The 25243-nt window shown below is 39.0% G+C and overlaps 1 protein-coding gene across 22 annotated transcripts in view; it reads left to right on the top strand.

Annotated features, from left to right (window-relative positions):
- Positions 1-24038, top strand: part of LOC122300135 — a 55396-nt gene extending 31358 nt beyond the window's left edge. For 6 of the 22 annotated variants that reach the window (XM_043110563.1, XM_043110564.1, XM_043110572.1 and 3 more), the window contains 7 exons: positions 5355-5449; positions 21549-21645; positions 21762-21851; positions 22817-22870; positions 22985-23050; positions 23145-23283; positions 23434-24038. In XM_043110563.1, the coding sequence (XP_042966497.1) occupies positions 5355-5449; positions 21549-21645; positions 21762-21851; positions 22817-22870; positions 22985-23050; positions 23145-23283; positions 23434-23483 (591 nt within the window). In that variant the 3' untranslated portion in view covers positions 23484-24038. Of the gene's footprint in view, positions 1-5354; positions 5450-5813; positions 5938-21548; positions 21646-21761; positions 21852-22816; positions 22873-22984; positions 23051-23134 lie in introns of those variants that run through there. The other 16 variants (XR_006239918.1, XR_006239917.1, XM_043110569.1 and 13 more) reach the window with 16 other exon arrangements.
- The last annotated feature ends 1205 nt before the right edge of the window (positions 24039-25243 follow it).

Below are 25243 nucleotides of genomic sequence, written 5' to 3' on the forward strand. Positions count from 1 at the left end.
TAGCAAGAGTAACACTCTTGGGAAATGACATAGTACCTAACTCAGATAAGGAATGAGACAAACCAGTTAGAGGTTCATTAGCTCCTGAATCGATGATCCATGGATTTTGGGTAGACGAGACAAGACATGTAGATGCTGTACCTGGTTGGGTAAGAGTAGCTCTGGAAGATGAAGCCGCTCGTGTAACTAAAAACTGATCATACTCATCCTTCGATATGCTGATCATCTCTGGAGGCAAGTTGGAACTCGTTGCATGTGATGTTGAGTCTTGGCAAATGGCCTGATTAGCGGACCCAGATGGTCTCCCGTGTAGATCCCAACAATAGTCCACCGAGTGGTTAGTGCGACCACAATGGGTGCACTTACGAGATCCACGACCTTGAGTACAGTTACCTCTGGCATCACGTCCCCCACGTGCACCTCTACCACCCCAGCCTCCATGCCCACCAGGAGCAATATAAGAGGCAACTAAAGCAGATCTCTCATTACTCTGGTCAGAAGATAACTGAGATCCAGATCCAGATAATGTGGCTCGCTGGAGTCGGGAGAACACATCAGGAAAGGATGGGAGTTGTGGGCTTGCCAGAATTTGCGAGCGAACCGACTCATACTCAGGTTTTAGGCCAACTAGAAACCGAACAACGTTGAACTCTTCACGTTGTTTTAGCATAATTGAAACATCAGAAGTGATAGGTTGATAAATTTTGAGTTCTTCACATATACCCATCACTTTAGAGTAATACTCTTCTAGACCCAAAGCACCCTGTTCCAATCCAAAAAATTGTTGACACAACTCATAAATACGAGTTGTGTTTCCAACACCCGAGTACATTTGTTTGAGATGCCTCCATATCTCCTGAGCAGTGTCAAAGTGTACTAAACTAGCACAAATATTAGGCTCAATATTGGTCAACATCAAGGAGCAGATTTGAGCATCTTCTTGCTCCCATTGAGCAAAGGTAGAACTAGTTGTGTCAAGACCGTAGTCATAGGCATGTTAACGTTTGGTGCAATAGATAATGACTCAAACTTAGCTTCCATGGAGGAAAATACGAGAATATGGATCAAAAAACGAACAAATACACGCTGGAAAAATAGAAACCAGCTTAACAACGCAAATCTCGGATCTGTACGGGTCAAAAACAGTCTGGAAAAGTAGAATTAGGACCTGAACCGGCCTGTTTCGGGTCTGAACCGTCCTGTATCGGCCCTGTTTCGGTCTGTTTCGGCCCTGTATCGGTCTGAACCGGCCTGTATCGGCCCTGTACCGGATTCGGGCGTATCGGATTCAAGAATGAATCAGAAAACGCGAATAAGTTATTCCGAACCCGGAATAAGTTATTCCTAACCCTGATGCCAAACAAGTGCTATTCCAAATAGGAATAGGTTCTTATTCCAGATTGGGGGCATGCACAACCACGGATAAGATAGCAAAACACACCAGGAATAGCCAAAAACTTGCAGCCAAACATACCTGGACTGTTCCTTCGGCCGGCGATGCACAGTCCTTTCGGCAGCCGATGGAGACGAAAATTCACCGGAGTGGACAGAGGACGCCGGCGACCTCGATTCCGGTGTCCATTACCGGAGATAACCCCTTATGTCACCGGAAAAGCACTTCGAAAGGGGCTGCCGGCTGAAACTTCAGCCAAAAATTTCACAGCACCACCAACAACCAACTACAACCACCAGCACCCGCCGGAAAAACACCACTAACCCGTTGTACAACCACAACCGACCACTCACCTCTCTGATACCATGTAGTCGATAAACAAGAGAGAGAGAAAAAACTGTATTGTGTTTTATTAATGAGTAATCAACTATACATATACAAGTGGTGACCATTATACCCTCACACTATACATTTAATTACAATATGTATTCCAACAGACTCAAAGAAGGTAACATCAGCACTCGTGAAGTAGCATCTAAGAACAGGACTATAATAACGATATCCTTTTTGAGTTCAAGAATAACCAACAAAAAAACACTTGGTAGAACATAGATTAAGCTTATCAAAACCTAGGCCAAGGTTATGAACATGGCAAACACACCCAAGATTTTTGGAGGAAAGGAAAATGGTGGAGATGAAGGAAACAAGATGGAGAAGAGAGATGAACCATTGAGAATTGATGAAGGCATACGGTTAATAAGGTGACAAGCAGTAAGAACACATTCACTCCAAAATCATTTAGGAACATGCATGTGCAGTAAAAGTGCTTGGATTACATCTAACAAATGACGATTTTTTGCATTTAGCCACCCCATTCTATTGGAGTGTATAAGAACATAAAATTTGATGAACAATTCCTTTATTACTAAAGTGAGTAGTAAAGGCATTAGATTGATATTCTCTAGCATTATCAAAACACAAAACTTGAACCCTTTTGTTAAATTGGGTTTTATTTCTTTCCAAAACACTTTGGATATGAAAAGAGGTTCAAATCTTGCATTCATCATAAACACCCATGTCACACGAGAGTAGTCATCAATAAATGTGACAAAACATTGAAACTTAATTGATTCAATGTTGATTGATCCACATATATCAGAGTGAACCAATTCAAAAGGACTCGATGCTCGTTTATTGACTCGAGGTACAAAAGACGTGATGGTGTTTACTAAGTTGACATGCTTCACAAGAAAAGGAAGACACATTTTCTAGATTCCTAACCTAATGCTTCAAAAGGGAAAGAGGGGGATGACCAAGGCGACAATGCCATTCATAAGCATATGATGAGGAGGATGTAAAGGCTCAAGTACATCAAGATAATATAGACCACCAGCTTCATGCCCCGTATCAATCTTGTTTCCCGTCTTGAGATCCTGAAAGACACATGAAGAGGGATAAAAGGTCACTGAACATTCAAGACTTTGAGTAATCTTACTAATGGACATCAAACTAAAGGAAAAACTAGGAGTATATAGAACAAATGACAAGGATATGAAATCAATGAGCTTAGTGGATCCAATGCCTATAACTTTAGCTAGAGAACCATTAGCAAGAGTAACACTTTTTAGAGATGTCACAATATCTAACTTAAATAAGACAGAGGACAAACCAGTCAAATATTCATTAGCTCTTGAATCAATGATCCATGGATTTTGAGTGGATGAGACAAGACATGCGGACGCTGTACCTGAGTGGGCAAGAGTAGTTGTGAAAGATGAAACCCGTGTGCGACCCAAAAGCTTATCATACTCATCCTTTGATATACTAATCATATCTTGGCAAATGACTTGATTGGCAGATCCAGATGGTCTACCATGTAGATCCCAACAATACTCCACCGAGTGGTAAGTGCAACCACAGTAATGAGATTCTCAACCTCGAGTACGATTACCTTTGGCATCACATCACCCACGTGGACCTCTAACACCCTGGCCTCCATGCCCACCAAGAGAAACATAGGAGGCAACCACATCATGTAAGTGTGACTCAAATTTAGTTGTCATGGATGCAGAAGAAAATATCATAATTGAACTTGGAGACAAAAAGTCCACACAAGATATGAGAAAAACTACAATTCAACCTGAAAATCCAAGAAATATAATATCGAAATGTAGAAACTCAGTCCAAGTGTCTAAATAACAAAATTTCGGGCCTATATCAGTCAGAATTTCGCTATATCGGCTTTGAATTGCACTGTTTCAACCTATATCGACCATGAACCGGCCGGTATCGGCTCGGAACCGACCTGTATTGCATCTGTATTGGCTTGGAACCTGCCAGTATCAGTCTGTATCGGCCGAAACCAACTTCAACCTAAACATAAAACCAAATTAGGTTATCCTAAACAAGAATAAGTGGTCTGGGAATGACCTCATCCTCGTTATCAAATAGGTGTTATTCTGGATTAGGAACAAGCTCTTATTCTAGGTTGGGGTTATCCGCACTTGAGGATGCGATTGCTTATCCTTGCAACCAAACACTCTGTCCCTTCAATGTTGCCGGTGATAGGCAGCACTTTCGGCAATCACTAACGAGGAGGAACATGTCGGGATGCACAGACTAATGGCAAACTCACCCCTTGTGTCCACTATTGGAGACGACGCCGGAAAATCAACGAAAACACCTTGAACCTCCTACCGGCCGCCGACGATGAAAGGAGAAGCTGCCAGGATGCTCCAAAAAACAACGATGACCCCAGATCCAGCAGCAGAAGCCACTATTGAGCTTAGATTTGACGACAAAATTGAGATCGAACACCAAAAATTACTCTAAACAAACATACTCCGATCGAACAACACAAACTACTCTAGCGAGCTTAGACGATGGTGTCTTTGATACTATGTAGACACTTGTGGAGGGAAAATACTTCACATTACTTATTCAATGATGTACAACAGCATATATATACTACATTAAATTGACAATTATACCCTCACAAGTTACACTTATTACAACCATGTCCTCTAACAGAATGTCACCACTAAAGTATCTGATCTCAAATGAAATGACAATCAATCTCTATATGCTTAGTCCTTACATAGAGACAAAATTAAAGGCAATCTGTAATGCAGCGTGATTATCACTAAACAACAAGAGTAGGAGTAGGAGTTGGGAAGTCAATCTATTGAAGAAAGTGTTGTAACCACGTCAAATCACTAGTAGCTTGAGCCATTGGCCTGTATTTAGCTTCTACACTAGAACGAACTACTACTGTTAGTTTCTTACTCTAACCAAATTACCTCTAAAAAATGTACCAACATCTTCTATCTGAAGGAGAACCTGCCCAATTAGCATCTGTAGAAGCTTTTAGGCGACGTTGTCCATTTGCATTATATAGCAATCAAAGACTTGAAGCTCGCTTAAGATGGCGAAGAATATGGGTTACAACATCCCAATGTGAGACCCATGGCACTTCCAAGAATCGACTCACTAGACTCACTGCATAAGATATGTCAAGTCTAGTGATAGTAAAATAATCCAACTTTCCAACAAGTCGATGATACTTGCTTGGATCTTTAAATAATTCTCCCTTGTCCTTAATGAACTTACAATTTGGATTTATTTGAGTATCAATAGGCTGGGCATCCAATAAACCATTTTCTTCAAATATGTCAAGTACATACTTCCTCTTAGATAGACTATTACCCTTCTTAAACCTACCAACTTCAATCCCAAAAAAGTATCTAAGTTTTCCTAAATCTTTGGCATAAAACCGATCCTACAAAAACTTTTTCAACCTATCAACCTCCCCGGTATATGGGGTCTAGGACTAAAAGACCAACCTTGTTAGCACTTACCTGATTAAGCCAGTCACGTTAAGCTGGTTGTCCTTTAAATGCATAGTTTGATAAATGATTTTGGAAAATAGTAATGGCCTGATGGGTCAATTTAATTTGTTTAGTTTCTGAACTTACAGGTACGCTTGGATGCTGCCACAGTAGTGGGACTTTTGGCATTCTTCATAAACTACAAGTTTGAGGACGTCTTATCTTCCCCGTATGTATTTCTTACTTCTCATGAAATAGCTCTTGGAATTTAGTAACATCGCATGAAATTGCTCTTGCTAAAAAGGGAAATAAATCCTGACAGCAAATTTTTTCTCAAATACTCATGAATTCTGATGGTGTCAGTCATCACTAAATCTTATGTTGAAAGTTCACTTTTTTAAACACCTAAAAAAGCTAAAAGTTCACTTTTTTAAAAGCACCAAATTGAAGCTTATGTTGAAAAGCTCCTGCAGATAATGTAAAAACCATCATAACTAACTTTAAAACCGGTTTAGGCATATGTTCACTATATAGTAAACAACATTTTAATAGTAGAACTTTTTAACAAAATTTCACGAGCCATGACCTAGCAGGAGCTTCGGGAAAGCTGTCTCTGTGAAGTAACATGGCTTCTACAGTTGGCCTCAAAAGGAAGAGCACTCATGATGTCCACCTTTGAGGAGCTCTTTGCTCTTGTCTTGATTGTTCTCGAGTGGTGGTCCTATCCTTTGAGCAAACTTTTCTTGTTAGGACTGATCAACAAAGTCTCAAATACCTACATGATCATAAGGTAGGTATTCCCATGCAGCAAAAGTGGATCATTAAACTCCTCGACTATAAGAAGGGAACTGAGAACAGAGTAGCTGATGCTTTGTCTAGAAGACAAAATGAAGATGAATGCCTAGTATCCTTAACTGCTTTCCCTATAATAAGCTGGATGGATGATCTTATGGCAGCATGTGGCTGATGACCACTTGCAGGCACTTATGTCCCTTTTCCAAGAGGGCCAGCTGTCACCACAATGATGGCTACTCCTATACAAGAATCGGCTCTCCATACCCCATCATGAATTTAACAATAGACTACTGAAATTGATGCACAACAACCCTTGGGTTGGGCATTCAGGATATGATAAGTCGATACATAGAGGGAGTAGAAATTCTTTTGGCCAAGACTTAAGAAGGATATGAAACAATTTATTAGAAATTGCGACTTATGCCAAAGAGTCAAGGTTGACAATACCCTCCCTAGTAGTCTGCTACAGCCATTACTAGTCCCAACTCGGCGTTGGACTCACATAACAATAGACTTCATTGAGGAGCTGCCTAATTCCCATGGCTACAATAGACTCACCAGGTACAACCATTTCACCCCCACTAACCCACCCCTATACAACTAAGACTATGGTTGAAATCTTCCTTAAACATATCTTTAAACTCCATGGTCTACCTATTTCAATCAACTCTGATTGAGACAGCACCTACACTAGCCATTTTTGGTAGGAATTCTATACTCTCCAAGAGGTCCAAATGGCAATGAGTACTGCATACCACCCCTAAACCGATGGGCAAACAGAGGCATTCAATAAAACCTTAGAAAATGAACTACAGTGCTTCATTGGAGATCAACCAAAAGACTGGTCCTCATGGGTTTCAATGGCAGAATGGTGTTATGATACTACCCCCACATGTCCTCCAAGCTTACCCCATTCGAGGTTCTTTACGAGTACCCACCTCCTAGGCTCCTCAACTATGTACTAGGTTCTTCCTGAATGTATAATTTGAAGACCACACATTTGTCTGAAACAATATGCAGACTTGATTTGAAGAAGTAGCAATTTGATGTTGGGGAATTGGTATACCTTCGTCCCCAATCATGCTGGCAGCTCTAGGTGTCTCACAAGAGTTATCTTAAGCTAGTTGCTCGTTTCTTTGGCCCCTTGCGGATTTTGCAAAAGGTAGGAATCGTCACCTACAAACTTGATCTCTCTTTCACATCCCAAATACCACTTTCCATGTTTCCCAACTCAAAAAGTAGTTAAGCTCTAAGATCATGGAATTACCAGTACTACCACCATTCAATTCCATGGGGATCCTTAAACCAGGACCCAAACAAGCCTTGGGCCACCAGGTGAAAAAATCCTCAAACCACCCACAAGTGGATCTCTTGATTCGTTGGCAAGGCTAGGGTATTGACAACGCCACATGGGAAACATACATCATCTCAAGGAAGCCTGCCCACACCTTGTGGCAAGGTGTTTTAATGGGGATGGTCCATGACCTAGTAGGAAGTCATACCCTGGGTGAGAAATCAATGAATACAACCTCCTAGATTCCCAGACACTGAACCAATACTAGAAGTAGGAAAATAACAACATAAGATTCAATACTCAGATTATGGACCTGAGAGGCCCACTGGACTTAACTAAGGTAAAGTAAACAACGGTCCAACCCAAAGAATTACCCTTACTGGGTTGCCCTTTCATGAATCGACCAATACAATTGAAGACTTGGCTTGACTGGCCCAATAGACTCCAAGCTAAAGATATCAAGGTTGGTCTGAATCCCCTTTCCATTGGTTTCCTTCATTTATATATAGAAGAGAGTTACAATAGAGCGACGAGTTTTCAGTGTAATATCATGAAATATTTTCAGCAACTCTACCGAAATTTGTGCTTTTTTCCAATCATCACTAGTGGGGTTCGCGAATTCATTATCCACGTACATATAATAGTGTTCAAAGGCTTGTTTGTGTTTTTCAGCAGTACTCAACATCAAATATGTGGAGTTCCATCTAGTAGAAACACCCAAGCAAATCATCCTCCCACTAATATTTTTCTTTACCACACAAGCCTTGAATTTGACAAACCTTGACGATGAAGACTTCACATATCTGACGGCATCTCTAATCCTTATTACAAACTCATAAACATCTCTCAAACCCTCCATAACAATCAAATTCAATATATGGGCAGCACACTACATATGAAGAAACTCACCAACCAATAAACTATCATTTATCCTCCTCATGTAATCAATAGCAATATCATTAGAGGAGGTATTATCAACTGTGATGGTCAAAATCTTATTAATCTTCTAGTCATGCAACCCCAAGTCTAACACCCTTCCAATAGTTTTGCCCCTATGGTTGGGAATTTGGCAAAACATCATTATTATTATTTTTTTGCAATCAATAAAATGTGCGGTAATGCACATATAGTTTATATGATGTCCACGGATCAATGGTTAGATAGATTCTTTGACCGTCCAACAATTTTTTTATATGCGTCTTCTCATCATTATATAGTTTAATACAATTTATTTTCAAAGTGATTCGGGATGGCAAAGTAAATCGAGACTCTAAGGCCCGGGTTTGGATGTTGAGCTGAGTTGAGATGAGTTGAATTCTTTATGAATAATAGTAAGTTGATATGGTGAATTAAGTTTTGTAGGGCCCACCTAAGATCAGTTTAGATGTTAAGATGAGTTTATATGTACTTATGGGAAGTTGAAAAAGGTTATGGGTCCCGCGTGTAAAGAGGTGTTGAGTTGAAAAAGGTTGTAGGTCCCATGTGTAAAGAGGTTTTGAATTGAGATAAGTTTAGTGATTTTAGAGTGTGTTTGGATGTTAGACTCAGTTTAAAATTAGACTGAACTAAGATCTCAGTCCAACTTCCAAACGGGGCCTAAATTAGCCACAAACTCAACAAACTCTTCGTGCTCCACTAGTCAAAAAGGCAATTCACACCTAATAAAAAACTTAGCGGTTGACACCCTAAGTTTTTCTGCATCATACTTTACTAGACCTTGTAGGCTACACACTCTTCCCTCCTTATCCCTCTTAATACTTGAGGATTGACTTTTTCCTACTCCTTTAAGAGTGGAAGTTTCACATGCATTCTGGATGTGGTGTATCATAAATGAAGTGTCATTCTTGTTGTGGCAACTGTATAGCTTGGCGCAATAATTGCATTGAGTTTTTGAGTTATCGTGGTCAATAGGTTGCACTTTAGTAAAGTGTTCCCCAAACCACCAATTGGTTACTAGGTGTTTTCGTTTAGCATATATATTTGCTCGAACTTGACTCGAGCTCAAAAAATATTGAGAATTTCTGATGGAGCTCGACTCATCTAACTTAAATTATGATCGAACTCGACTCGAACTCGAGTACAAAAATACTCGAGTTGATACGACGAGCTCGGTTTAAATCTGATCCACAAATTTTTATTTTTTTTCCTTTTTTGGTTGGCTGAAGTACAAATGAGATTATTTCTTTATTTTTTTAATAAATAAATAAGATTATTTCTCTTAATCAATTTTAAGTAGAATTATGATTATATATATTAAATTGAGCTCTTAATGCTTATAGATATAAATCAATGACTCATCACTGACCACAATATAATTACAACTTACAAATAGGTAAAATAATAATTCTAACATCTAAGATATCATATCACAATAAATTACAATTTCAAATGATAGATCACTAATTACAATTACAATTTCCAGAAAACTTAAAAAATAATAAAAATAATAAATTATAATTTCAAATGGTAAATCACTAATTACAATTACAATTTCCAGCAAACTTATAAAAAGAATAAACTTTATTTTTATAAACATTTTATATTTGACTCAATAATTCTTTTATGAACTTAATACATTATTATTGTAAAATAATAAAACATGTTACTTTTACATAAACTTAAAATAACAACATATATTACTTATACAAAGTATCAAAAATGATATATATAGCATATAAAATATATATAATAAAAGAATATATGTAAGTATATATGTAAATATATATATATAAATATTACGAATATTGTGACGAGCTCAAAATGAGTCGAAACGAGTTTATACAAATATTGTTCACGAGTCTAAACCGAATAAAGTCAAGATTATACGAGTTTTGCTCATTTAATATTCGAACCAATATTAGTGTTCATGAACAACTCATTTATTAAATGAACCGAGTCCGAGTTGAGTTTATACAAGTCGATCTCGAATTGTTCACGAGTGGCTCTGTTCGTTTGCAGCCCTAGGCGTAAGGGTTTGGGTGTAACAACCCAGTATCGTGTTTTGATACTAGGTTTCATTATGCGTCCACGCCGGATCTCGTAACCATAACTCAGTTATCTTGGTTTGGACCGGGCCAGGAAAAAACCCAACCTGGATGAACAGTGCTACCCGGCACATAAGCAAACACAAGCAAAAGCCAAGGGGGATGGTATGTTGTGAAAACGATGATAGACAAGCAAAAGCAAACACAAGGGAATCAATCACACGACACAAAATTAACGTGGTTCGGCAACGTGCCTACGTCCATAGAACTACAGAGGATTTTTTTCTACTTAGGAATCACAAAATACACTTTGGGGCCAAAATTTTACTATTCAGAACCCTCAGAACAACTATTCTATTCATTAATTACATATTTATAGTGTCACACGGCAGAAATCCTAATTTTCACTTTTTTTTATCATTCACTCGAGCGGAGTGTCGAGCGAACTCTCTTCCTAAGCTTCGCTCAAGCTACCTGTCGTGTGAATATCGAGCAAACTTTCTGTCTGGCGCTTCCCGAGTCAAAAACAGTGTCAATTAGCCAACTTTCTGTTTGGCAAACTTTTGGCTTGGGTCGATAGCCTCATTGAAAATCTACCAAAAAACCATAATGCATCATTGTCGAGTCGAAAACTGAGTCAACACACCAACAAACCAGGCTCCACAAACCCAACATGGTAGCCGTATAAGGCTTCAAAAGATGTGGTCCGAGCGGAGAACTATTGAGTGGTGTTGTACCTCCATTCAGCTAAGGGTACCCACTGGGCACAATCCTTAGGCCTATCACAAACGAAACACCTTAGAAAATTTTCCATGCATTTGTTAACTGCCTTGGATTGTCCTCTGGATTATGGGTGGTAAAAGGTACTGAAAGCGAGCTGAACTTCTTGTATCTATCTTAAAAAACTCTTTCCACAAGTGACTAGTGAAGGTACTATATCTATTTGAGACAAAGGATTTTTGCTTTCCATGCATCTTTAGGATGTTGAACAACAATTAAGCCATTGTCTTAGCAAAACAGGGGCAGTCAAAGGTCTAAAGTGCCCATACTTCTGTCAACCACAACTCATATACTTTTGAGCCCTTGTGAGAAGGGTAGTCTGTAACACCTTGTCACCCTAGGGTTAAGAATAATGCCATTTTTAGAAATCTAGGGGACTCGGAATGTTACCAACCTTTAAAATCATTAATGTAGAAGCCCAATAAAAAATATTTTCATAATTTAAAATAAAGCATACTCCATTAAAATTTAAAAGGGTCTATGGATGCACATATTGAAAATCATTCAAGTCTCATATGCTTAACAAAATAACTTATTAATAATTGAAAACATAACTAAATATCCTCTTGATCTGTCTAGGTCTCTGCCTCATCTCCTGAAGCCAAGTCTCGTCCTGCAGCATTACTCTCACATTGAGAATAACCTGGGGTGGTTAAAACATTTAAAATATGAAAAAAAATAATTAGTTGAATACTCGATAAGCTATCACATAGTAAAAATAATATGAACATAGGGTTTCCTTGAAAAAGGTGAATATACAAAATTGGCTGTTGAGGCAGTTGTTTGGCTGTAGACCTTGGGGTGGCTTGGAGTAGTTCGTTGCATGTGCTGTGTGTACGTGACTGGGCAGCCAGCAAGCTTGTGGAACTGTGAGGTGGATGGAGGGGCAGGAGTTTGAGAGGTCTCACGGGGGCTGACTTGCTGGTAAGGGGGGCTACCTTTTTTTTTTTTTTTTTAAAGGGAAACTGCATTCATTGATCAACATGTAACAAAATGTGATACATCACTTAAAACAGAATCTAAGACCACCATGGGTCCACCTTCTATCCATACTCTCTCACTAGATTCCTTAATGGCTACCTTTGCTGCACTATGAGCAGCACCATTAGTTGACCTGTAAACAAAAGACAATCTCCATACCGGGTGAAGCTTCATCAACTGTTGTAAATCATCTGTCTCTTGACCACACCACGAATTATCTTCTTCCTTAGAATTAACTGCCTCAATGACTGCCTTTGCATCCCCTTCGAAAACTACTTGGTTCATGCCCATGTCTAAGCACATATCCATGGCTCTTTGTAGGGCTGCTCTTTCTGCTTGGGCAGCTGAGAAGACCTGATCTTTTGATGCTGTTAAACATGCTTGTAATCTTCCTTCACTGTCTCTCATAACAATGCCTACCCCCACTCTATTTGAATTCTTGTCATATGCTGCATCGAAGTTGACTTTAAAAAAAGGCCACTCAGGTGGCTGCCAAGGCTGATTTACCATAGCTGTTGATGTTCTCTCTTCTGGTCTGCTGCTAGTCTGTAGTTTTATCTCCCTTAGCATGGCAACTTCAGCTTGAGCCATTGCTGTGATGGTTTCAGGACTCTTGAACTGGTCTTGGAAGATAAATGCATTTCTCCTACCCCACAGAAGGTAACATAGTACTGCAGCCATCTGTAGGTCCTCTTTAATTAGTCTTGTTGACATTTCTTCCCACAATTGCTGGAAGTTACAATAAGAACTGTTCCACTTCTTGAGCTTGCTACTGTCACCTCTCCACACATCTCTTGCTGCTAGACTGGCTCATAGGGTATGTAGTACAGTTTCAGCCTCTCTTACACAGAGTGGACAAAGGTTACTCTCCGCAATGTTCTTTCTATACAATCTGTCTTTTGTTGGAAGGATGTTAGAGAGGCTCCTCCATATAAACATTCTAATCTTCCCTGGGATCTCTAACTGCCATAGATCCTTCCATAACCCTTTATTTCCCCCTCCTGAAGAAGACTCACCCCTGCTTCTGTTTGAAAGTTTAGTGTCCATGTAGTATGCACTTTTAACTGTGAAATTGCCCTTTGAAGACCCTGCCCATATCCTTTTGTCTCTTACCCCCCTCTTGCTTATGGGAATTGAACAAATCAAATTTGCTTCCTCTTCGTTGAAAATGGCCTTGACTAAGTTCCCCTTCCATGAGTTAGTGTCTGCATTAATTAATGTAACCACCTTACAATTTGAATCTAAAGTATTGATGGGAGTCTGTACTTGGAATGTTATTGGTCTAGGTAGCCATTTTTCCTTCCATATTTGTATATCTCTTCCATTTCCAATCCTCCATACTAACCCTTCCTTCATTAGGTTCCTACTTGACCATATGCTTCTCCATATGTACGAGGGAGATCCCTTTAGCTCAGCCTCCATCACATCACAGTTTTGGAAGTATTTCTGTTTGAATACCCTTGAGACTAAGGACATTGGCTCTTTTATCATTCTCCATAGTTGCTTTGCTAAGAGGGCTCTGTTGAAGCTATTGAGGTCCCTGAAACCTAAACCTCCTTGGTTTTTGACTGCCCCCATATGATTCCATGATTTCCAATGGATGCCCTTCCTTGCCTCTTTTTGGTTCCACCAAAACCTAGCTATAATGGCTTCAATTTCTTTTAGTAGCTTTCCAGGCATCTTGAACACACTCATAGCATAGGCTAGAATGGCTTGTAATACACTCTCAATGAGAATTTCCTTTCCTACTGAGGATAGGAACTTGTATTTCCAGTTGTTTACTCTTTTCCATACCTTTTCCTTAAGACTTTTGAAGGTGTTGTATTTTGATCTACCCATAATTGTAGGGAGCCCGAGATATCTGTTATAATTGTTACACCTTGAGCCATTTACCTGTTGCAAAATAAAATCCTTTGTTTCCACCTTTGTATTGGAGCTGAAAAACACACTTGTCTTTTCTTTATTCAAGGTTTGAACTGAAGCTTCCTCATACACAGTTAATAGTCCCTTGATCTGGTACCATTCAATCAACTTTGCTCTACAGAATATTGCACAGTCATCAGCAAAAAGAAGGTGATTTATTCTTAGACCATTCCTTGACATTGCTACCCCCTTGATGAGACTTCTCTGTTCAGCACTACTCAAAAGGGAACTAAGGGTTTCAGCACACAGCAGGAACAAATAAGGTGATAAGGGGTCGCCTTGTCTCAGAGCTCTTGTAGGTGTAATTATCTCTCCTGGGACCCCATTTATGATGGTGGAATAAGTGACTGATCTAACACAACTCATCAGTAGTTTAGTCCATTTCAAGCCAAATCCCATCTTAATCAACATAGCCTCTAAAAAATTCCACTCCACCCTATCATAGGCTTTTGACATATCTAACTTAATGGCCATTGAACCCTTCCTTCCTTTCTTTTTTGAATGCATGGAGTGTAACAATTCGTATGCTACTATTATGTTGTCTGTAATAAGTCTGTTAGGTAGAAATGCACTTTGGTTCCAAGAAATAACCTTCTCCAAAACACCTATCATTCTATTTGCTAAGACTTTGGAAATTAGCTTATAGGCAACATTGCATAATGATATAGGTCTGAAATCATGAACTGAAGTTGGATGGTTTACCTTGGGTATTAAGACTAGATGGGTATGGTTCAAACTCCATGGCATCTTACCCGAATTTAGAAACTCCATTATTGCAACAGACACATCTTGCCCCACAATCTTCCAATGTTCTTGATAGAAGCCTACACTATAACCATCGGGTCCAGGTGATTTGTGAGGGGACATTTGCTTTAGAGCCAATTCTATCTCCTTAACAGTGAAGCCCCTTTCCAGCTTGGTTTTCATCTCATCTGTTACCCTTTGTTCTATTCCTTGCAGACACAGATTGATACATTCATAATCAGGCTGAGTGGACTGATAAACTAACTTGAAATAGGCTTTGAACCCCTCTGCTATAGCTTCTCTCTCCACCAGTTCAGTATCATTCACATCTCTCACCCTTCTGATGGCATTTTTCTTTTTCCTTTGGTTTACACACGCATGATAGAACTTGGTGTTTCTGTCTCCTTCTACCAACCAATGCCTTTTGGCTCTTTGTTTCCACTTTATGTCTTCTTGATTTAACAAGTGATTAAGCTCAAGTTGAAGCTGTTTTTGCTCTTTTACATTTCCAGACCCTGCACACCTTTGTAACATATTCAGTTGGTGAGTCTTCACTCTGATGGCCTCTAATCTCTCTCTATTCAAATTCCTACTCCACTGATTGAGCTTCCCCTAAGTGACTTCTAATTTACTCATCAACCTTTCCATCCTACTCCCCCCTCCCATCTATTTGCTCCATGCTTCTGCTATAGTCTCACTGCAACCCTCCTCATTGTTCCAGCTGGCCTCATACTTGAAAAATGATGCCATCTCTGAATTGAGCACCTCTCAATACTACAGTATAACAATATTGGGCTGTGATCAGAACAGATGGTTGGAAGTGTCTCAACTGTATGCACCGGGTATTGAGTTTTCCACTTAGCATTTGCTATTGCTCTATCAAGTCTCTCTCTTGTGAAAGAATCATCTTCATGGCAGTTGCTCCAGTTGAATTTGTTTCCCATCCACCCCAAATCATACAAGCTCCCTTCCTCCAAAACCTCCCTGAACAATCTCATAAGACTCTCACTCCTAGGATTCCCTCCCTCTTTTTCATCACTGTAAAGAACTTCATTGAAGTCCCCTATAACTCCCCACCCACCAACCTCAGGCTTGAATGATGTTAATAAGTCCCATGTCTTGCTTCTCAAGTTTGAAACAGGTTGACCATAGAAGCAAGACAGCAGCCACCTGTTATTGCCTGGTTCATCACTTACTCGTACATTAATGTGATGCTGGGAATAATTGATAAGTTCTAAAAGACTCTCCTCCTTCCACATAAGCATAAGCCCCCCACTTCTTCCTATTGCATCTACAACTACGCAACCTTGAAAGCTGAACCTCTTATCTATCCTGTTTGCTTTTGTATACGACGGTTTGGTCTCCATTAAAAAGACCACTTCGGGCTTCTTTTCCTTAACCAATAGGCCAAGGTTTTGGACTGTTCGGGGGTTTCCAAGCCCTCGACAGTTCCAGCTTAGGATCCTCATAATCCCTGGTGGGGCTGCCTCGCAGCCTCCACCATTTCCACTGAAAGGGCATCCTCTCCTAGTTTGCCACTCAACACACTTTTCTTATGCTTTTTCAGGGGGCTAGAGTTTGCCAAACTTACCTTGGCTAGCCGTTTTTCCCCTTGGGAACGGGTAACGACTGTTGAGGGAGATGGTTGCTTCAAATCTCTTGCTAGCCTCTTCCATCTTCGACCAATTCTTTGGCTATGTGTATCCTGTATAGAGCAGACAACTCTGTCGACCCCTTCAGCAAGTGAACTAGCCATTGAAGTTGAAAGCATATGGCCCATGGGCTTTAGGGCCGAGAAGTTTTGAATTGGATCCCCTTGAGGCCCATGCTTATAACCCGGCCTACTGTCCTTTATCTCAAATAGTTTGTCCTCCCACCCATTTCTTTCCCGTTGTTGTCCATCTTTCACTGTATCCCCCATACCAGGTTGGTGCACATCAACCAACGTTGCCATACCTTCCTCTGACACCGCTGAGCTTCGTACTGTTTCCCTCTCAACTGTTCTTCTTCCGTTTTTGACGGTCATTGGACACTGTATGTGGGAAGAGGTTGATGACGAGTGCATGTTTCTTCCACTGACTTGCCGTCCTTCTTCACCGCTTCCTTCGCCGCCTTCCCCCTCAGCCTGACCACTATTTCCTCTTGTAAGATGCCCCTCCCTTCCTCTGTCAAGTCTATAAGAACTTGAGTTGCGCTTTGAAAAGCTCTCTGCCCTTAGACAGGACCCGAACTGGGGCTCTATTTCTCCCTCATCTACTTGGCCATCGAGCTTAGCCAGACAACCCATCTCCCCATGAATAATCCACCCGCATTTGAGACAAATTTTGGGTAGTTTTTCATAACGGAAATGAACCCAATGCTTTGTTTGCTCTACATTGATGAAACGACCCCTCGGTATAGCCTTTTTCAAAGCTAATTCTAGTTTTACCCTTAGGCATTTTCCCCAACTAGTGCCATCTTCTTCTATGTCTACCTCAATGACCCTTCCCACTGATTTCCCTATCTGTTTTCCCCATTCCATAGACATGCATCCCAGTGGCAAGTTATGGATTTGCAACCAAAAGGTGTCCGTGTCAAAAGCTATATTTCCTGGGCATATCTTCCCATTGTATGGAACCAGAACGAACAGAGATGAGTCAAAAGACCAAGGCTTCCCTTCAAGGATTCTGTACATGTTTGCATGAGTTTCAAAAGAGATTACGAACGTATTCCTTTCCACTTCTTGGAAGATTGCCCTTTTGCTGATTCTCCATGTTTTTGCCATGGTGTTACTAATCAACGTCTTGCTCACTGAACGATCTGAACAAAATTTTCCTATTAGACTCTTTTCTCCCTTACATTCAATCTCTTCGTTTCCATTTCGCGCTACTTCCACTACCTCTTCTTCCTCCTCAGTTAGTTTGAACTTTCTCTACTGATCCACTACCCCTTCCGTCCTGCTTCATTCTCTGCTCGACATGATTTATCCAGCGGGACTGTAACTCACCACCTCGAGAGCTTGTCGAAACTCGCTCTAGAGAGGAGACTCTTCTTTCCTGAATTTGTAAGGGGGGCTACCTTGAATCTCCATATGTCTTCAGTATATGCATATATGTGGCACCTAGGGCATAGGAAGGAGAACCATTGGGATTCTTTTTTTTAAACATGGGCTGAGTCTCACATTTGGGCTTAAGTCTTGGAAGGGTATTGGGACTTCCACATGGGTTTTGGGTCTTGGGTTCATCCATGGGTCACTAGGGGACTTAATAAATGAGTTGGGCCATTTAGTAGGCCTAATCAAATTTCAGGGTTTGTCTATAATCTCATAGGCTAAGTCACTTAACAAACCCTAATGGACTGATCTTAAATTCCAAATGTCAACGGACAGCTGTGCTGTCCACACTTCTTTCCTTATTTTAGCCCACAATTGTTTCCTTATTTCTCCATTCATTATTCTATACAGTTAGCATACATTATTTGACAGATAGTTTACATGTATAGGGCTAGAATCATGCGGGAACTTATTTGCTTTCCATGTATAGCATCCTTGTAAAGTCTATAGATAATATACATAACTCAAGGCCATTTAATTTGGCCATTATCACAAACTTGACATGGTATCAGAGCCGTCGACTAACAACTCAAGCATCCTTCGAATTTTTTTTTTTCCTCTCTCTCGGCTTTGGTGCCTCTGTGCAGTTTCAACGTGCACTTCTTCTTAGTGGCTTCTGTGCTGGTTCCGACGTGAACCTTCTCTGTTTCAGTGGTCTCTGTGTTGTTTTTGGGTGTCTCCTACGTCATCTTCTCTGTCTTTCGGTGCAACTCTTTTGGTGGTCTCTCTTTCTTGTTTCGGTGGTCTCTGTCGGTGGTCTGCAGCCAAGGTGGCTGTCGGTGTAGTCTTTTCTAGTCTCTTTCGGCATCTCTGTGGCTGAGTGGCTGTCGGAACAGCCTTCTGGTGGTATTTCCGGCATCTCTGTGGCTGAGTGGCTCTCAGAACAGTCCTTTATGGCTATTAGCAGGTGCTGTGCGACGCATCTTGCAGGTTTTGCTGCTTCCATTATTTTTCAGTGCTCTTGCTTTTGATGTTTACAATTTTTTTTTTTGGTGCTCTTGCTTCTCGGAACCATTAATATTGGGTGCTATTTGCTTCTCGGCTTTTGGTTCCTTTTTTTTTTTTTTTTGGTTATTTCGGCCTTCGTTATTTTTTGGCTTTTGTCTCGACTTTCATTTATTTACAATGGATTCTGCACCCGTGTTGATGTGAACCCCAATAGACTTGCTTTGAGACCCAACAACAATATTGGAAAAATAACCCCAAGAAAGCCAAACTCAGGTATATGGATGGAGAATCTAGACCCGATGAGAACTCGTTCAAAGAACCTAGATTATATCAAAATCTAGACCCATTGAAGAACCCGTCTCAAGATCCTAGATTACAAAGGAAGAACGCCACAAAGGTTTTGATTTACCTTTGATAAGTTCTGAAGTTCAAGAAGAACAAGAGGAGATAACTCAACTCTCAATCACAATTCCATATAGTCTGCCTCTCAAATGAGGTTACAAGTGGTTTAAATAGACAATCCCCAAAATCCTAAGTAAACAATGCGTCGGGGTACTGTAGCGTGAACAGTGCCATACGCCGCGCTAAAGTTACTTCTGAAACCCTAGTAAGACATAAAATTATAACTTTCCAAATAAACCCTTGGCCAAAAATACAAGGCCTTCCCAAAAATAACCCTAGTCCATTAGAAATAAGACATACGTGGGCCAAGCATCCTCAAGCCCACTTCTTCTAAACTAATAATAAAATACCGTTAAACAAATTGAAAGCCTTAACAACAATAGGCCCAATCTTTAAGTCATGTCTTCCATAGCTTGTATCAAGTGGATCAAAACTGGTTCTTTTTCCTTTAAGCCCATCTTGAGTGTTGGGCTCTTCCTAGCTTCATTCCAAGTGGATTGCACCAATCCTTGCATTGCTTCCTTGATCTTCTTGGCTCTTGATCTTGTAATTGGCCCATCTGGAATTTGCAAGGGATCTTTAAGGATAGCTCTACCTTGGTTCCCATCACGTGTGCATCAAGTTTACGGGAAAAAATTACTCTACTTGGGCTTTTCAATTTGAACTTTTCCTCAAAGGAAAAGATCTTTGGGGCCATATTGATGGCACGGATTGCGCACTTAATCCTGATAAATCCAAGGATCCAGTTTCTTCTCCTTCATGACTTGTGCTTGATGCTCGGATTATGTCTTGGCTTCTTGGCTCGGTCGAGCCACATATTGTCACCAACTTGCGGCCCCATCGCACCGCACAATCCATGTGGACTTACTTAAAGAGGGTTTATCATCAAGATAATATTGCTCGTTGTTTTTAGTTAGAGCATGCGATTGCCACGTTTCAACATGACACTCTTTTCATCCAAGATTACTATTTGGGTTTTCTGACCCTGCAGGTTGACTGTACAAGCAACTCAATTTATTAGGTTCCATTGAAAACCTGCACAGCACAAAAGTTTGTTGTCCTCTTTTCACATGGAAGGGAGGGCATTGATTTGGTTCCAATACCTTGAGGGGACGGGAACCTTTGTTAATTCCCAGCCTTTGTTAAGGCTTTGTTGTTGTGAGTTGGACTAAATGCTTATGATGATCCAATGGAAACTTTAATAAAGTTATATCAAACTGGTTCAGCGGAGTATAAAAGCCAGTTTGAGGTGCAATCTAACAGGCTCAAAGGCCTCTCAGAAAATTACAAATTGAGCTGTTTTTTAACTGGACTTAAGGCAGAGATACATCTTCCAGCAATCTGAGATATCATTGAATGTTATTACAGTTTCAGTGAGTTCGAGAACCATAAGGTTAATTGAAAGGTTGGGAAATCAATCTGTGGTAATTTTAGTAGATACACGAAGTAGTCATAATTTCCTTGATCCCTCCATTGTTAAGCAGTTACATTCTCTAGATGGTAGGTGTGTGGGTGCTAAACTGAATGTCCAAGGGGTGACCTCCTTCACAGACCTATTTGTATTGGTCTTGGCCGGATGTGATATCGTTTTGGGAATACAGTGGCTCAGCACCCTAGGCATATTAATTGGAACCTAAAAGAGCTTACTATAGCTGTAGAGGCCTAGACCCTTTACAAAGATTTTTAATATGTGATTTTTCTAATTAGCACAATACTTTGAACAATGTTTTATAAGCACTACCTGTGACTTGTTTTTATTTTAATAAAGTTTGGTCTTTCTATGTCTCATGGGATCTTTTATATCTAGCTCATTTAAAATTATTTTAGATGAACGGGGGTGTTAAATCTCTATTGAATTTACTTCAATCAACAATCAAGGAAGGTTGAATTCAAACAACTCCACAATCATATTATAAATAGAATAAAAAGAAAGAACACAATTAACCAATTAATAAAATTTTGCGGCACATCGCATGACTGCACTATTAGTTCCTGCAGAAGTAGGAATAATGGCATCATAGCAAACTGGTCTTTAAAAGTTACCTGCACATGATCTTATCACTATACTGGATTTCGTCTGTAGCGGCCTAGGAAAAAATGCTACAAGGATGAATTAATCTATATTTTATTTATTTATCCAAAAATATCTGCTGCAGAACAGAGTTCTTGAAGAGGATATTGTTTCCCTTCTTCTTTGCAGTTATTTTTAATTGACCAGTGAGGTTCATTTATGGATTGGGGAATTTATATATGTTGAACTGCCTCTTTTCTGCTTACTTTGACTTGTTTTATTTTATAGTAGCAGTCTAATAACATATTTTTGTATTCAACTTTCTCCGTGAAAATTGCTGGTTAACAATATGTTGTTTTTTAATTTTCGTGTCAGATCAGCAATACTTCTTGATGCTGTTGCTATCAGTGCTCTTATAATTTATGTGACTCGTGTGGCTCTAGGATACAAGCAGACATGGGATAGGTACCAAGTGAGTCAATTCAACTAAGTTTATGCAGTCTTGGACCCTGATGTAAATATATACTTTTATTACTAAGCATTTTAAGCTACACAGACGATGTTCTAAAAACCTCCCTTTTGTTACAGTTACTGGTGAACAAGACACTTTACGAGAAAACCTTGGCCAGTGGCTTTGGCTCAGTGCATTTTCTTTTGGATGCTTCTGAACAGCAGCAAGTGAGAATTCTTTTGGTTATTATAATCACTGTTATTAATACTTACTATTGATGTGACATAAGGACTGTAAAGCTTATTTTTTAATCCATAATACCATTGTTTTTAACTAATGGAATGCAGGACACCTATCCTCCTGGTAGATAACATTTTTTTTTTTTTTTTTTGTTTTAAATCAGCCAAAGTTTTTAGGATTGATTGTCTTTTCTCTTGGTTTGCAATGACAGTATTACTCTTTATTAAACCAAGATATGTCATTCCCAGAGCCTTACTAAGCCACTTGTTATACTTTTCTAAACCCTTCATTTGGTTATTGAGCTTCAACTTCTCTTTAGCCAGGGCACTTAATTAGGTATGATGCCATGTTAGCATAATGATAATTAGGACCGCATAAGTTATTAATCCTGTTGAGTCATTTGAAAGATGCTTGTTTTCTCCAATATTGTAATGCAAGTGGATGAAAACTTGAACAGAAACTAATTGAATATATTACATGTTGACAATATCAACTGGCTTTATTTGTTCTATGTTAGAAGTTGAGCAATGTGACTTTAAATTTAACCCAACTCTTCTTAACTCATCTCATCTAATCATTACAATTTTCCCAAATTCCCACACAAAATAAAATATACAATTCAACTTTTTCAAATCCCAAATAAAAATAATATTAAAAAAATATATTCTAATAATCTTTTATTCAACTTTTATCTCAACTTATCTCATCTCATCTCATCTCATCTGCGAAAATAAATGAGGCAACAATTTTAAATAATCTTTAAAGAAGCTTGGGTGCTTGACACAAAGTTGCTGGATGCTAGCAAACTGCTTGGCTTGATGGGAATAATATAAAAAGTTTCTGATGAAGACAGGATGGGTGCAGGCAAAGTTTAGCTTCTTTTTTCTTGAGTGCTTTTTCTGATGATTATGCCAACATATAACATTCTCTGTATACCCTCATTTATATGCAGTACAAGGAAGCCATTTTGGCCTATGCAATCCTTCTCAGAGCAGAGAAAGGCCAGGTTTGCTTTTCCCATCTCATTTTGATGTTTCTACACTTTTGACGCTTTACAAAGAAGCTAGTGTGCTTTCTACAGAAGCTTTTCCCATCTCGTCAAGAAATTTGCTTCGTGCAGGTCCCTTGTTGCCGAAGCATTGGAGACAAATGTGAAAGATTCATGTATGATGCTTTTAAAGTAAAGGTATCAAGATGAGTGTAATATCTAGTATTGGCCGTTTCATTACTTTCTTTAAGAAGAGAGACTCCTTGCGCTGTTGATAAGTAGGTTTTTGCAGGTCGAAATGCCAATTGACGAGGCTATTGATACCTTGATGAGGCTTGGCCTTGTAACTGAAACTTCTATCGATGGAAGTAACAGACTGCAGGCTGTTCCCTGTCCTAAGGCATACGAGGGCCTTAAAGAACGATGGAATGGTTTGCTCAGATAGTTCGATTGTTAATATCTAGGGTCAATTTTCACACTAGCTTCTACGTATGAAATTTTTGTAAAATATATTAGAAATGATGGTCTGCTTCTTCTTTTTCTTTTTTTATTATTTCATTAAAGGTATTTGAATTTTGAAGTTTGTTTTATAGGAGAACCAGAAGTAAATTTCTCAGTGGGTATCCTATGAGGCACGGGTACTACATACCATATGATATTGTGGTACTATTGAAAGCTCCGGAGTCAAAAATTTCGACCTCCGTTAGTTTGCCACTTTGCTCTCAATAGGTTTGCGACTTTGGAAAAGCATTCAGCTCAGATTGGGGCGCACACACCATGAAACCATGATGGTAACCAGCAGAAGCCCCCAAGTGAAAAAATCCATTCTCATAGGTTTTCAACTTTGCTCTCAAAAGGTTTGAAACATTGAAAATTTGTGACCAACTCAACTCAAGGGATGGGGAGAACATACCACGAGATTATGGACTGGTGAAACCTTCGGACTCAAAAAGTGCAACCTTGCGTGCTAGCAACTTTGCTCTGACTAGGTTCGAATCTTTGGAAAAGCAAAGTTCCACAATTGTGACGACTATACTGTAACACCTAGACCCCCCTAGAGTAACAGTAAAATGTGGATTTCAAAAAGAATAATGTTAGTCTGCCCTTCTATTTTGTTCACTTATTTTGACTGCTCATGTATTTAATTTTTTTTCTTTTATTTATTGATTAAAGAAGTGATTATTAACGTATTAGTATTTTTTTATATTTTTTAAAAATATAATTAAAAAATTGAGGTAAAAATTGTACTTTACTTCAATTGAGGTAAAATTAGTACTTTACTTCAATTAGAAGCAGCACTCTAGCAACATTTTCAAAAAATTGAGGTAAAAATAATTTTTACTTCTTAAGCACCAGGTATAAAATATTCATTTTCATAAAATAACACATACTTTATAAAATTGAAAGAGAGTATGTGGATTATTTCTCAACTCTTTTTCTTTTAAAAGAATAAAATAAAGCGAGATGATATTTGCAGTCGTGGTTGTGCAAGTGCTATGTAGTCTTTTTGAAAAAAGTGAATTAATACGAGACCCATATGAAAAAAAAATTAATTTTTTTATTCGTGGACTCTACTTTTTTTCGAAGCGATTGCGCGGCGTTTGTAAACTCCACGACTGTATGTAGCATTACTCTAAAATAAAACCTCTTTACATGATCTGGGCTTCTGCGTCTTCACTTTGAACCAAGTCATGTCTTGTTGCCTCAAACCTCACTTTAAGCTTCACCTAGCACAGTCACGCATTTAAAACAAAAACGAGTGGAATACTCTGAAAGAACTACTACATATTATAAACTTATGAGAACATATTACGGAGTTCTTCAATTACCTCAGCCAAGGGTTGGCAATTATCTTCAACCAAGGGTCGGAATTCATTACTATCTTTTGATCATTTTACAGCTTCTACCATTTTGGGAGGAATGACAGTTTGAACTACTATAGTGAGATTCTTTGAAATTTGAATAAGTTAACAACTAATATACATAGAGATAATATGAACATGATAGATAATAAGCATGCAATGCTTGTATGTGATACAAAATAATAATAATAATAATAATAAATGTATTTGTCTCTCATCTACATTTTTCACAATTGATGAGTGTATAAAAGTGCACTCTAAATATCTTATTATTGGACTAAAATGTAAAATTGTAAATAGAAATCATATAAATTAATGTGTATTCTTGAATTGAGTTTCTATTTACTTTGGGATACTTCTAAGTAAATTTTTATATTTAATTTCAGAGTCTATAAAAAAGAAAGTCAAAGTTCAGTCAAATTCAAATGAGGACTTTTAAGTGTGCAACATGTTGGAACAACCTAAGAACTTTCAAAGAGTGTAGGGCTCTTCAAATAAGGATAATAATGGGGTTTGAGAGCAATTTGGA

This window comes from Carya illinoinensis, chromosome 2 (genome assembly GCF_018687715.1).
Source record: "Carya illinoinensis cultivar Pawnee chromosome 2, C.illinoinensisPawnee_v1, whole genome shotgun sequence".
Classification (NCBI taxonomy): Eukaryota; Viridiplantae; Streptophyta; class Magnoliopsida; order Fagales; family Juglandaceae; genus Carya; species Carya illinoinensis.